This window comes from Lycium barbarum, chromosome 5 (genome assembly GCF_019175385.1).
Source record: "Lycium barbarum isolate Lr01 chromosome 5, ASM1917538v2, whole genome shotgun sequence".
Taxonomy (NCBI): Eukaryota; Viridiplantae; Streptophyta; class Magnoliopsida; order Solanales; family Solanaceae; genus Lycium; species Lycium barbarum.
In genome coordinates, this window is record NC_083341.1 from 13,903,762 (window position 1) to 13,916,750 (window position 12,989).

The 12,989-nt window shown below is 35.2% G+C and overlaps 1 protein-coding gene, 1 non-coding gene and 1 pseudogene across 2 annotated transcripts; 1 reads left to right on the forward strand and 2 right to left on the reverse strand.

The window, feature by feature from the left end:
* Positions 1 to 1,443: 1,443 nt before the first annotated feature.
* Positions 1,444 to 3,291, reverse strand: LOC132642310 (solanidine UDP-glucose glucosyltransferase 1-like; annotated as a pseudogene).
* A 944-nt stretch (positions 3,292 to 4,235) lies between these two features.
* Positions 4,236 to 4,307, reverse strand: TRNAW-CCA (transfer RNA tryptophan (anticodon CCA)). Its single transcript has one exon. It is a non-coding gene; the product is annotated as a tRNA-Trp (tRNA).
* Positions 4,308 to 9,031: 4,724 nt separating this feature from the next.
* On the forward strand, positions 9,032 to 12,946 carry LOC132640515 (uncharacterized). Its single transcript, XM_060357125.1, has 5 exons — positions 9,032 to 9,215; positions 9,900 to 9,973; positions 11,365 to 11,500; positions 11,582 to 11,896; positions 12,393 to 12,946. Exons 1-5 carry the CDS (start codon positions 9,108 to 9,110, stop codon positions 12,741 to 12,743), a joined length of 984 nt encoding a protein of 327 aa, XP_060213108.1. The 5' UTR covers positions 9,032 to 9,107; the 3' UTR covers positions 12,744 to 12,946.
* Positions 12,947 to 12,989: the final 43 nt, after the last annotated feature.

Genomic DNA, 12,989 nt, shown 5'->3' on the forward strand with positions numbered 1-12,989 from the left:
AAATGAGTTAGAAATGTAGAAGCCTGAAGGGGTAAGAAAACTTGGATCTTTTTTAATACTACTACATATAGTATGAGCATGACGAAAGTAAGGATCTGAGATCAACGAAAACCAAGTTTTGCATATACGTTTCAATGTGAGTAGAGACTTCACAGAGAAATAGAGAAGAATTATGTGTGCAATGCTTTCATTGCTGCGATTGATCTGTGTAGACAGGTTATCGGATGAAACCTCTTCTCCTCTTCATCACTCTGTTTTGTTTCTTTTTCAAGGAAGAAGGCAGAATGAGTACTGTATAGACTTCAGTTTTATTTATATAAGAGGTCAATTTGACGACATTATATAACTTACCATGTAATGAGATGTTCGAATCTAATTACCTGTATCCGGATAATATCAATGTATCTTAATAATTTACTAAGTTCATAAAATGAAGGGGAGCCTTGGAGCAACGGTACCTATATGTCACGGGTTCGAGCCATGAAAGCAGCCACTAATGCATACATTAGGTTAGGTTATTTACATCACACTCCTTGGGGTGCGGCCTTCCCTGGACCCCGCTAACACGGGATGTTTTGTGCACTGGGCTGCTTGTTTTTTAAGTAAGTTCATATAATAAAATGTAAGATGTTTCTATTATAAAATAACACGCACTTCATTATATTTTATTGTAGTTTGACTAGACACGGAGTTTAAGACGTACTCCCTCTGTTTCAATTTGTATGTCTTACTTTTCTTTTTAGTCCGTTTTAAACAGAATGTCTCTTTCCTTTTTTGCCAACTCTTTAATTCCAACTGTCCACATGACATGTTTAAGACCGCAAGATTAAAGGGCATTTTGATACATTCTACATATATTTAATTTAGCTCAACAAATTTTCGGTTAAACCAATCCCGAAGGATCAACAGGATCACAGGAAGTTGAAACAGATAGAGAAAATGCTGCATCACTTGCTAGGGCACTGCACACTGCAATAGGTATTCCAGTGCCATCTGTTGCTTCATATATTCCTTCCTTTATTGCACATATCCACGAGAGAGGGACCGTGTCCGGTTGCAACTGATTGAAGAAACAGGAAATTCTGGGTAACTAATCCCAACATAGCTTGTCTTCAAACCAAACGACCCCTTAATGATGTACTAGCTTGATTGAGATTAAATTTTCATATCTAAGGCAAAATGCAGGTATTTAATGGTCTTAATATCAAGGCATATGCACATGCTGAACTAGTGCTAATGCACAAAGATTCAAAATCAACATAACTTTACAGAAATGAGACAGATAGTTTGTGTAATTTTTGTAAACAAAATATTGTCTTGACTGGCACTTCTATGGCTAAGATTATACCACCACGAATCAAGCCGGATTTATGAAACACAGATCAAACTGATGTTAACTCAAGAAATGGCATAAAGCTTCAAATGACCAAATAGGGACAACAATGTATTTAAAGTTGGACAGGAATACAGCATATGATAATGTGTCGTGGCCTATTTGTGTGCTAATAACGTGTTAGAAATAATTTAAGAAATAGTACATAATAGTCCAACAAATGTAGACAAGAGATGTTGATTAATAGGGACTAATCTGAATGATCACAGCATTCACTTAGTCCTTGAAATTGGAAAAGAATTAAACATAAATTTCAAGTGGAGTTGTTGAAAGAACAACGCTTGATTTCCTCAATCAACGCAATGAGATCTGAATGAGAGGAACCTCCTTCTTCAGTGGCACTGTTCAGCCTCTCCACCATCAACTTGACATTTGCTCGTATTTTCCTACTGTCCTCTGAATCACACATCAAACGTTTAACAGCCGACTCTATTTTCTCTCTTGATATCACAGGACATGACACAATAAACCCCGAGTTCCACATATCTGCTCCAACCCTAATTGCAAGCCCGAGCTGCTCCAAAAGGTTAGCGTTGTGAAATTGCTCTGAGAACAAGGGCCATGTAATCAATGGTACACCTAGAGTTAGAGCTTCAAGTATGGAATTCCAACCACAATTAGTCATTAACCCCCCGATTGCTCGATGTTGCAGAATTATTAGCTGTGGGGCCCACCCTTTGATAATAAAGCACTTGCCATTCTTGTTCAACATTTCCTTATTGATGTTACCATCATGATGGTCTTGCTGCTCTTTAACTACCAAAACAAATGGGCAATTGGCTTCTTTCAAAGCTAATGTTATTTCCCTAAGTTGATCATTTGAAAATCTTGTACTGCTACCAAAACAAACAAAGAGTACAGAGTTAGGATCTTGGTCTTCAAGCCAACTCAAACAATCATCAGACTCTCTCCAATTAGGAACAGAAGAATTGGAGTTGTGAATTTCTTTAGAACTTTTGACATCATCTTTGTTGATAAATAGAGAGAGGGGACCTACATGCCAACCCTTTCGCCCCTCTAATCTTTTCATACAACTCGGCGTAGCCAGGTTCCAGCTCGGAGCAAGTGTTATGAATAATGCCATGGCTACAAAGATCAGCATCTACGACTGACTTTACCATCTTCCCATAATAAGTCTCCTCTTTAAAAAATCTTCAATCTCGGAGCGTTTCATTTTGATCTCATGTAGTAGGCCAGGGATCGTGAACCTCTCAGAATCCGAATCCACTTTGTTATGAGGTGTGTACTCCCTGAGACAATGTCTGACGCACGGACAGAAGAAACTGACTGGTTGAAACGAGAACCTCGGATTGTGCAACTCTTCAGCCAGATCTACGGTCCAATGGAAGAGCATGTCGGAGACAATGCAGTCAGGATCCAGCTGGCGAATCATCTGCTCCAGAGGTTTCTGGAGCAGATGAAGAACGCCATAGTGAACTTTGCCTGCTGTTTCCACATTAGGGGCGGAGACAAGATTTTCAATTCCCTCAGGTAAGCCTAGCTCATCTGAGGGAAACTTGAGTGTCCGGATGCAGATGCTGCTTCCTGACACGAGACAGTCTTTATCGACCAAGGACTGAAAAATGAGGGCGTTATGCGGAGTGGTGATGATGGTGACCCTGAGGCCGTGGAAAGCGAAGAGTCGAGCAATTTGTACCAATGCGGTTAAGTGGCTCATCATGCTGTATGGAAGGAACACAACATGTGGTGCCATTGTTGTTCAAAGAGCTAGAACAGAAGAAGGCTAAACAAGTGCATTTGATTGAAATTCACATTTATTTGGGGACATATATATTTGTTTGATAAAATATTATGCTCACTGCTCAGATTTGGTAGATAAAAAATCTGATAAAGAAGCATGTGAACTTGCTAAAAATGTTACTAGTATATATATATATATATATATATATATATATATATATCTGATAAAGATTCGTCTGATGAAAGTTATATGAGCATGTGAACTTGCTAAAATATGTAATGCTTCTTGAAATGTACTATTACTTGCTATCCTTTGCTTTGAATTTTTCCTGTTTTGTTTCTTTCTACTACTATATATATTGCTTCAGCTATCAGCTGGTGCAGTGTATTTTATTGACATAATTTTTAGAGTTTAGTTAGTTGGTTTTGAAAATCAGCAATCTTCAACCACCTTCAGCAAAAAAAAAAAAAAAGTTTGTTTCAAGGGCAAAAATGAGCCAAAAAGGTGAGCGGGAGGATATTTTTAGCAAAGTAGATGGATGAAAGGTATATTTAGACCTTTTGATATAGTTGAGGGACATTTTTGGCCCTTTTCCATATTAAAATTGACTTCCTCATGGAAATTATTTTCCTCCGCATCATTTTCCCTTATAACAAACACTCCAAGTGTCAACAGAAAGGACAATTACGCATCAAGGTAGATTATATGAATCCTCTCTTTAAACTCATATCGAGCCAATATTTTATACAATATAAAAGTAAAAATTAATAAAAGGTTTGTTATTTTCCTTAAACGTATAAATCTACGAATGCTTGACGACTGTTAACAAGTGTATGACCTAAAGTAAAAATGCTAACATGACTAAACATGAAACACTACAAATAATTAAAATGAGAAACAAAATGGAATGTATTGGAAATTTTGGCAAAATTGAATTGACCCAGATAATGTAGATCCTGATTAATGCAATTTTTCTTATTGTGCATCTTCGATTCAAATTACTAAAGACCAAACAGAAGATATTCCTAGGGAAAGAATGACAAAACAGAAAGGCGAAAAGGTTAGTAATTAAAGAGAGGAGGGAAAAAAGGTTACTTATTAAAGAAAAAAGAATGGATCCGATATTTGGATCGGGGGGATTGAACCCGACGTGAATCGAACACGCAACCTTCTGATCTGGAGTCAGACGCGCTACCATTGCGCCACGGATCCTGTTGGTGATAATTCAGTTAGTGATATAGTTTTGACAAGATGTAATTAGAGGTTAAACATGAGAAAGATACTAACTAACTACAATTTTAATGTGAAATCACCTTAGAAAGAGATACTTTTCATACTTAAAAAGAAAAAAAATGAAAATTTATTTTTGTATTATTCAAAATTGAGCAATTTTGTCCTCGCTTTCAGTCTAATTCTACCTTTGCTATCATTTTTTTTGTTTTGTTTTTACCTTTGACACACAATGGAGCTCTAACATAAGGACAATTTAAAATTATAGTAAGAAGTAAATCTAGATCTTTGTTCTAGAAGAATTGAACATGTAAAGTCCACCTAAACATTTACGAAGCTAAGATTTGAAACTTACGAATTTTGGATTCTCAGTAGGCGTTTGGACGTGAAATTTGAAACCATGAGATGAAATCAACGTTTGGACATGTCACGCCCCGAACCATGGCCTGGGCGTAACACGACACTCGGTGCCTAACTGCATGTGACCGAGTGAACCACATGGCTTGCTGAATCATCATGAGGCATACATGAGCGGAATTATAAAGTGAAGTGCATAAGTAAAACATGATAAGTAGGGAGAGCATTTCATAAACCGACAACATGATATTACCACTTAGATACGTGGAGTCTGGTACCTCACCGGACCAGCAGAGCCCCCATACCTTGCCAGGGTATAAGGTGGTAACGTGCCTGATGGATCCATTCAGTGTAAAATTAAGAAATCGTCCTAACTGGGCGGAGCGATCCTTGTCCTCTGGTGGCTACGTAGTTTCAGGCCATCTGAGCCTTCTCGGTAACTTGTGCAACTCCCAAAAACATGAACATGATATAGTTGGCTAAGAAGCCCGTGACTTTCGTGAAATAACTTGTAATCATGATTTCACGAAATAACTTGTAAATATGGTTTCATGAAATAACTTATATTTAGATTGTATGTATCTTGAATCATGGCATGAAGATAATTATATAATACAATTGCATGAAAACTTGTAGACATGTAGGATATTCATGAAATAAGCATTTTTATTTAAAAACATGCATGCAAGAACCCATGGAATACGAGATATGGGTGTTCATGGATTACAGACGGATTCTCAATAATCATATGGAGTTTTTAAGAACACAATGATAGAATAATAGCAATTCATACATAATATAGTCATGGACATGGACTTAGGGTTGTTATAAGCATGGTATAGAAACCCTAGTTTTCGTAAATACTCATACTTTATGGATTAAGAGGCATGGGGAAGAACAATGATGTTCTCACACGTAGATAGCAACTTTACATATCTGGTAATGCTCCAAACTTGAATTAAAAACTTGAACTTTGAAGAAGATTTCCAAAATCTTGAATCTTAAATCTTGAACCTTGAGATGGGTTTTTTTGAAAACCCTAAGTTAGGAATGATGATTTCTTGTTTAGATTACAAGGATATATATTAGAATTGACTTGGAATGATTAGAATAGGCTTACTTTGGTGTTATTGATGATGAGAGAGAATAGAAGGTCGTTCTAGGGCTTGAGGGTGTGAAGAATGAAGTGAAAAAGGCTTAAAACGAAGTTTTAAAATTGTTATCGGACCTGTTTTACGCCTTATTTTACGGCCTGTAAAATTTTTACGAACCATAGATCCCACCGTAAATCAATTACAGTGATTTGGGCTTTCTGGACCAATTTTACGGCCCAAATCTACGGCCCGTATAATTTTTACGGCTCGTAGATTCCACCGTAAATCGGCAGAACATTGTTTTAGTAAAACGGGCATAACTTTTTGTACAGATGTTTGTTTGACCTCCATAATATACTGTTGGAAAGGTATTTCAAAGATATAAAACTTTCAAGAAGGAAAGTTTTCCAAATTCCTTACAGAGTTTTCCGTATACTCATTTTAATTGAGACATGGTGCAAACTCACTTGAAAACACGCTCCGTAGGGTAGCTTTCGACTTTCCTTTGCCCAAGGACTCTTCTCATGTCTTGATTGGGTTTCAAATACCATTTATACACTACTCAAATTGGGTTCATTATACCCCCGTCTTACGAGTCAAATCTTATCCCAAATGCACGAGGTGTTACAGGCCATGCATTTCATCTCATGGTTTCAGACCATGGTTTCAAAAAAATTAAATATGAAACTTGACCCATAAATTTATATGTTGTAAAAAAAGACTCATAAGTTGGTAGATATTTTTAACAATTACTCCCACCAATCATTTACCAACCTTTATTTATGTCTACCATGTGGGAGGATTATATTAAAGAGTAGTTACATTACTATTCATGTTAAATTTTCTTTTTTATTGAATTAAAGTTTGATCAATTAATGTTGTATTTTTTAGAAAGGCCTTCTAGTAGTGTATTAATTTTGTTATGAACTATGATTTAGTCATTTGGTAAGATTGTATAAGAATTGAGAATATTTTGATAGTTTTCACAACTTGTGGGGTTTTTATGTCTATAAGAAAAAATACAACTTAAGAAATTCAAATTGCATGTCCAAACATGGTTTCAAATCATGATTTCATCTCATAATTTCAAACCATGGTTTCAAACCATTTCCAATGACTCCTTATTATTTCAAGTTACTGGATTCTAAGGGCCCGTTTGGACATGGTTTGAAAACATGGTTTTTGGCCATGCAATTTGGGTATTTTAAGTTGTATTTTCTCTAATAGACATAAGAACCCCACAAACACAAATTGTGGAAACTATCAAAACATTCTCAATTCTTATACAATCTTACCAAATGAGCAAGTCATAGTTCATAACAAAACTAGTACACTACTAGAAGGCTTTTCTAAAAAATACAACATCAATTAATCAAACTTTAGTTTAATAAAAACGAAAATTTAACATGAATAATAATATAACTATTCTTTAATATAAGCCTCCCACATAAATTAAAGGTTGGTAGACATAAATAAAGGTTGGTGGAAGTTAATGAGATTGGTAAATGATTGATGGGGGTAATTGTTAAAAATATCTACCAAATTATGGGTCTTTTTTTTTACAAAATATAAACTTATGAGTTAAATTTTATATTTAAAAAAGTTAAAACCATACGTTTCAAACCCCAAATCATGCCTTTTTGGATGATTTGAGGTTTGAAACTATGGTTTAAAATCATGAGTGAAAACGCATGTCCAAACTTTGATTTGGGGTCATGGTTTGAAAACGCATGGCCAAATGCCTACTAAATTAGTTGAGTGTTCTTCTATTTAGTAGTTTTAGTTAGTAACCGCGTACCAGTGCGTATTACTACCTTTTCATTTGCTCTATCTTATTATTGTCTTGCCATATTTTTCTTGACAACATGCTTGAATTTTTTTTTCTTTTTCTTTCGAGTCGAGTGTCTATCAGAAGCAACCTCTCTATCAAGGTAGAGGTAAAGTATGCGTACACTCTTCTCTCCCTAGACTTCACTTGTGGAAATTACACTGAGTATGTTGTTGTTGTACTGAATTCTAAATTAATAACTTGTACATATTTAATTAATTTTAAAGATAAATAGATGATTTGAATTAAAGTTATTGAGTTCGTCCGAATTCGTAGCTGATATTGCGGCTCCACCCCTGCACATAAATAATACTACGAGATAATATTGCTAACGGGAAAGATATACTTGATCGAAAATTTAATGAAAGACCAAATTAAGTTACTAATTTCAAATAGCGTAGGAGCAAATTTGAATTTTTTCCTTTTAAAAAGATTCACTTTCTTAAAAGTTTCCACGTATCACAATTCTACATCATGCCTCAGGCCCCACAAATTGACGAACTAAAAATCTAAACGTTACCAACACAAACAGCTTTTGAAACTCTAACATTTCCAAAACAAAACAATTCATTTCAAAACACCGAGTGGTTCTCAAAACTCGGCGGCATAAAAACGGAGAAAAAAGCCACACCTATACGGATTTACGGAATGCCAAAACACAGTAAAAATTAAGATCTGAAAGATTGAGATTAAGAGCCCGTTTGGATTGGCTTATAAGTTGCTTATAAGCTGTTTTCAGCTTTTTTGAGTGTTTGACTAGCCAGCTTAAAGTCATTTTGTGCTTAAAATAAGCTCAAAAACATAATTGGGTCTATTTGACTTAGCTTATCTAAAGTAGCTTATAAGCAGCTTATAAGCCAAAAAAAATAAGTTAGACTACCCAACTTATTTTTTTTGCAGCTTATAAGCATAAGCCCATCCAAACAGACTCTAAGTCGAAAAAATAGATAGACTTAATGTACAAAATATGAGGTCTAAATATAGTCAAAAGTAGAGGAGTAAGTTTAGATCCTTTTTCTCAACAACAACAATAACAACATATTTGCGTAATTCTACAAGTGGAGTGAGATTTTTCTTCTCGAAGAATTTAAGTACGTAGAATCCACCTAAGCTATCTTGGGAAACTATTAATAACAACGGCTAACAAAAATAGTATAATTTACTAACGGTAAGAATATGCTTGGATCAAAATTTTTACCAAGGATAAAATGAAGTAATTTCGATTAGCTTATGATCAAATTTTATTCAATCGAGAGTCTATCAAAAACATCCTCCCTATTATTCTAAGATACAAGTAAGTTCTTATCCCCTCATTTTAAAGATATTTATTTACAGTTTCCACTATACGTGGGGTTGACAATCCACGTGTCATAGGCCCCACAAATTCTAAACGTTACCAACACAAATAATAAGTAGCTTTTGACAAAACAACTCATTCAAAATTTGATTTGAAAACACCGAGTATTCTCTCAAAAACTCGGTGGCCAAAAAAAAAATAAAAAAATGGAGAAACAAGCCACGCCACAACGGAATTCCCAAACTTGTACGGCCGACCTGCTGACGTGGACGTCGGAGGACCCACCGCCTTCATCCACCCATCGTGCTCATCATGTAATTTATTTCAATTTTAATTTTCCGTTGATTATTTGTATAATTTAGCCGGCGAGTTTTTAAGGGTTGTTTTTGTCTTTTCAATGTAGCCTCTTTTCTTCTTCTATTGCATGTTAACCTAATTCTCCTTGTGTTTTAATTTGTATGTCTTACTTTTCTTTTTTAATAATTCTTTCTTTTTTCTTCAATTCTTTAATTTTAACTTTTCACGTGTGTGTCATGTTAAGATACATAGGGTGAATTGATTAAATAACCTTCTACAAAATACTCCATCTGTTTCAATTTATGTGAACCTATTACTATTTGGAGTCTTCGACGTCTTTCTTTGACCACGTTACCACGTTTTCCTTACATTTTTTCTAAATTATTTGAATTGTAAATTATCATAACTTATAGTATATTTATATAGTTTCTAAATATATAAATTTTATTTTTATAAACTTGAAAAATTTATGTCAAAATTTAAGATCAAAGTTTGAGCCTGGTACTCCAAAAAGATTCACTTAAATTGAAACGGAGGGAGTATAATAGATAGCCTGTGTTATGTCACAATCGTACATGCATAGAGAGGGTCATATCATATTTTTCTCCTCTTTTAATGACAATTATGTTTCATATGTTATGTTTTAGAGATGCTTTTAATTATAAGGGTTATTTTTGTCTTTTTGATGTTTCTGTTTGCAGCCTTCTCAGGGAGTTAGTAAAGTGTTGTTTGGAGGGGATATTACTGATGAGGAAACTGAAAGCTTTTACAAAAGGTGAGGGAAAAATAAGCTTTTTAAATTGTTTTGATTTTTTTTAATATTTTGTACTGGGAGGAAATGAGCCCGAAATAATAAATGAATGAATAGAAAGAGGTGTATTATATAGATTTTTATTTATTGATATTTCATTTTTGTTTGAATCTTTTTTTTTTTCTTTCTTGTATTGCATGTTAACCTAATATATGTTCTATTGTATTGAAATGAGTCCTGAATTTAGCCTAATGTCATATTTTCTCCGTTTTCGATGACAATTATGTTTCACATATCTGGTAATGTATTTAAGGATTTGGAAAAATTACGCTTCATGTCTTCTGGGAGAAAGTATTTAGGCCACGTAGCCCATATTTTGAGTTTGTTACCCGGTTTAGCATATATTTGTGTATAAACACCTTTTATACACTATTATACAAGGTTGATATATTATGTATCATGTTTTCCCCCACGTATAATGCTGTATAATATTGTACAATGTTGTATATTGGGCTACGTGGCGTAATATTTTTTTTATGTTGGGCTGTATATTTTGAACATTTCCCTTTCATTTTATTCCAGTGTTCGATAGAGATGATATTTTTGTTATTCTCTGTTGCATTTCCTAGTAAGGTGGTCTCGGATTTGTTTTGAATGTACGATAGAACGGAGGTGTTATTCTCTGTGGTCTTGGTTCAAATGCTTTTGATCTGTCCCAACACTTGTTCTATTTGTTATCAATTTGACTTTTTTTTTTTTAAAACAAAAAGTAGATTTGATGCTGCTTACAATTGATAGGTTTTGTGACATTTAATCTCTTAACTGATCAACCATTTTACATCTTAGGATGCCTTCGAATCGAGAGACCAATTATTTGGGGCATTGTTGATCAATGCTGGGCAATGAACGTAATTCTGTATAGTAACTGATGTGATTAGGATGCTATTTTGTGGTTGTTTGGTGTTAGAAATTGCAGCTCTGAGAATTTTATCAAGTTAGCTATTTGCGACACATGTTTGACTTTAGACTTGGAGGAAAAATTTGGTGGATAACATGGTAAAGGAGGAGTTGCAGTAACTTTGATGACTGGCGTAAAAATAGTTATATTATCATTATTATGTTAATAATGATAATAAAGGAGGAGTTGCAGTAACTTTGATGACTGGCCTAGTCTCAGCATTTCTACTGTTGAAACTAAACTTTGTGGTAATTCTTTTTCTCACACGACTTGCGACTAGAGGAATCAAAAGCCTGCAGGGTCATCAGGATTATGTTTCCGTGTTGTAACTAGTGTTTGTAGACAAAGAAATTCCTATTGTTTGGAAAGAAAATGGAAAACCAAGTACTGACAATGGCTTTGAATTTGTGTACTCTTATTCCTGGCACTAATCCCGTTTGAAACTTGCTATCTTCAGGAGACCTTGTTCAGGGTATAAACTGAAGGAGATTAGTGGTAGCAATATATTTTCTGCTGGTGTTGAAGATGGTGCATCAGAAGCTGGACCTGTTAAATGTAATACTAACAACAGGACATCTGTGCGGATCGTTCAGGTACTAGTTTCCTCTTATTTAAGAAAACTTAATACTGATTTCAGTGAATAGCAATGGTCAAATTTTACAATGCCATTGTAGCAAGGTGCAAATGGGAAAAGCCAAATTTCATTTGGTACTGAAGAAAAGATCCCCCAGAAGACGCCTACCGCTCTGACAGAAGTGGCAAAGCAGAGCGAGTTGAGTGGAAACCAAGAAACCGAGTCAGATAGCAAAGTGAAGAAGCAGCTTTCGGATGCAAAGAGCAAGGAACTTAGTGGAAGTGACATCTTTGGCCCTCCCATAGAAGTTCCTCCAAGATCAATGGCTGCTGCACAGTCGTTGGTTGCCAAAGAAAACAAAGACATGGGTGAACCTGCTCCACGAACTGTGCGTACATCTGTCAAGGTTTCTAATGTAAGTTACCTATTGAGACTTGTTTCCATCCCAACTGATCTACTCATTCCCTTCCCAAAATCTGCTTTCTCAAATAGAGTTGAGTATCTCGTGAAAATGATATTTAGATGTAAGGAAACTTTTTATTGGTTTACCGTATTAAAATGCCTCAGGTGGCTATAAAGTTGACAAAAGAAAAAGGTTGGGATTCAGTAAGATGATTTTTAAGCTGGAGCCGATCTGTCAAATAACTTTGTAACGTCTCGCGTAGGTCTAGAGTTCAGAGAAAAAGAGTTCCAATCCAGTAAGATGCCTTCTAACGTGGAACTGGAAAATCTGTCGAATGACTTAATTTTTTATTTTTATTTTTTGAAATTTTTTACTTGTTCTAAAGATTTCTCCAATGTTGTCTTATGTTATGGATATATTGTTGAAAGTTGGCATTGACTCTTCTTGTTTTCCTTATATTGGCGTTTTTAGCTAGTATGGCTCTCATTTTCTCTTGTGCATTTTGCAGCCTGCTGGTGGTCGAAGCAATATCATGTTTGCTGATGAACCTGTTGTGAATTGTGTTAAAAAAATACATGACCAGAAGTTTGCAGAGATGATTGGCCATGGCATTTTTGAGGGAGAGACTCCTGGATCTCCAGAAAAGAAAATACATGACCAGAAATTTGCAGAGTTAACTGGCAATGGCATTTTCAAGGGAGGGAATCCTCCTGGATCTCCAGAAAAGACACTGAGCAGGTCTAAGCTGAGAGAAATGAATGGTAGCAATATATTCTCCGATGGTAAAGCCGCAACCAGAGTTTGCTATGGTGGTGTACGCAAACCACCAGGTGGAGAGAGCAGCATCCGTTTATTTTAAGTAAATCACATCAAACTGCTCGTTACTTATGTTTACTAACATGTAAATGCAACACTTTGGTTGCTTCTGACTCTTGAGGTCTGTTGATACTTGACGTGGTTTATGAATGAGGACTGTAAATTTTGAAGTGTCAATCATGTCATATGAACAATATAAACACCCTAATTCGATTCTAAATACAGGACTATTATGCTGCTGGAGTACTTTTCTGGCTAATGCTCATGATATTTGTTTTACTGGTGCTAG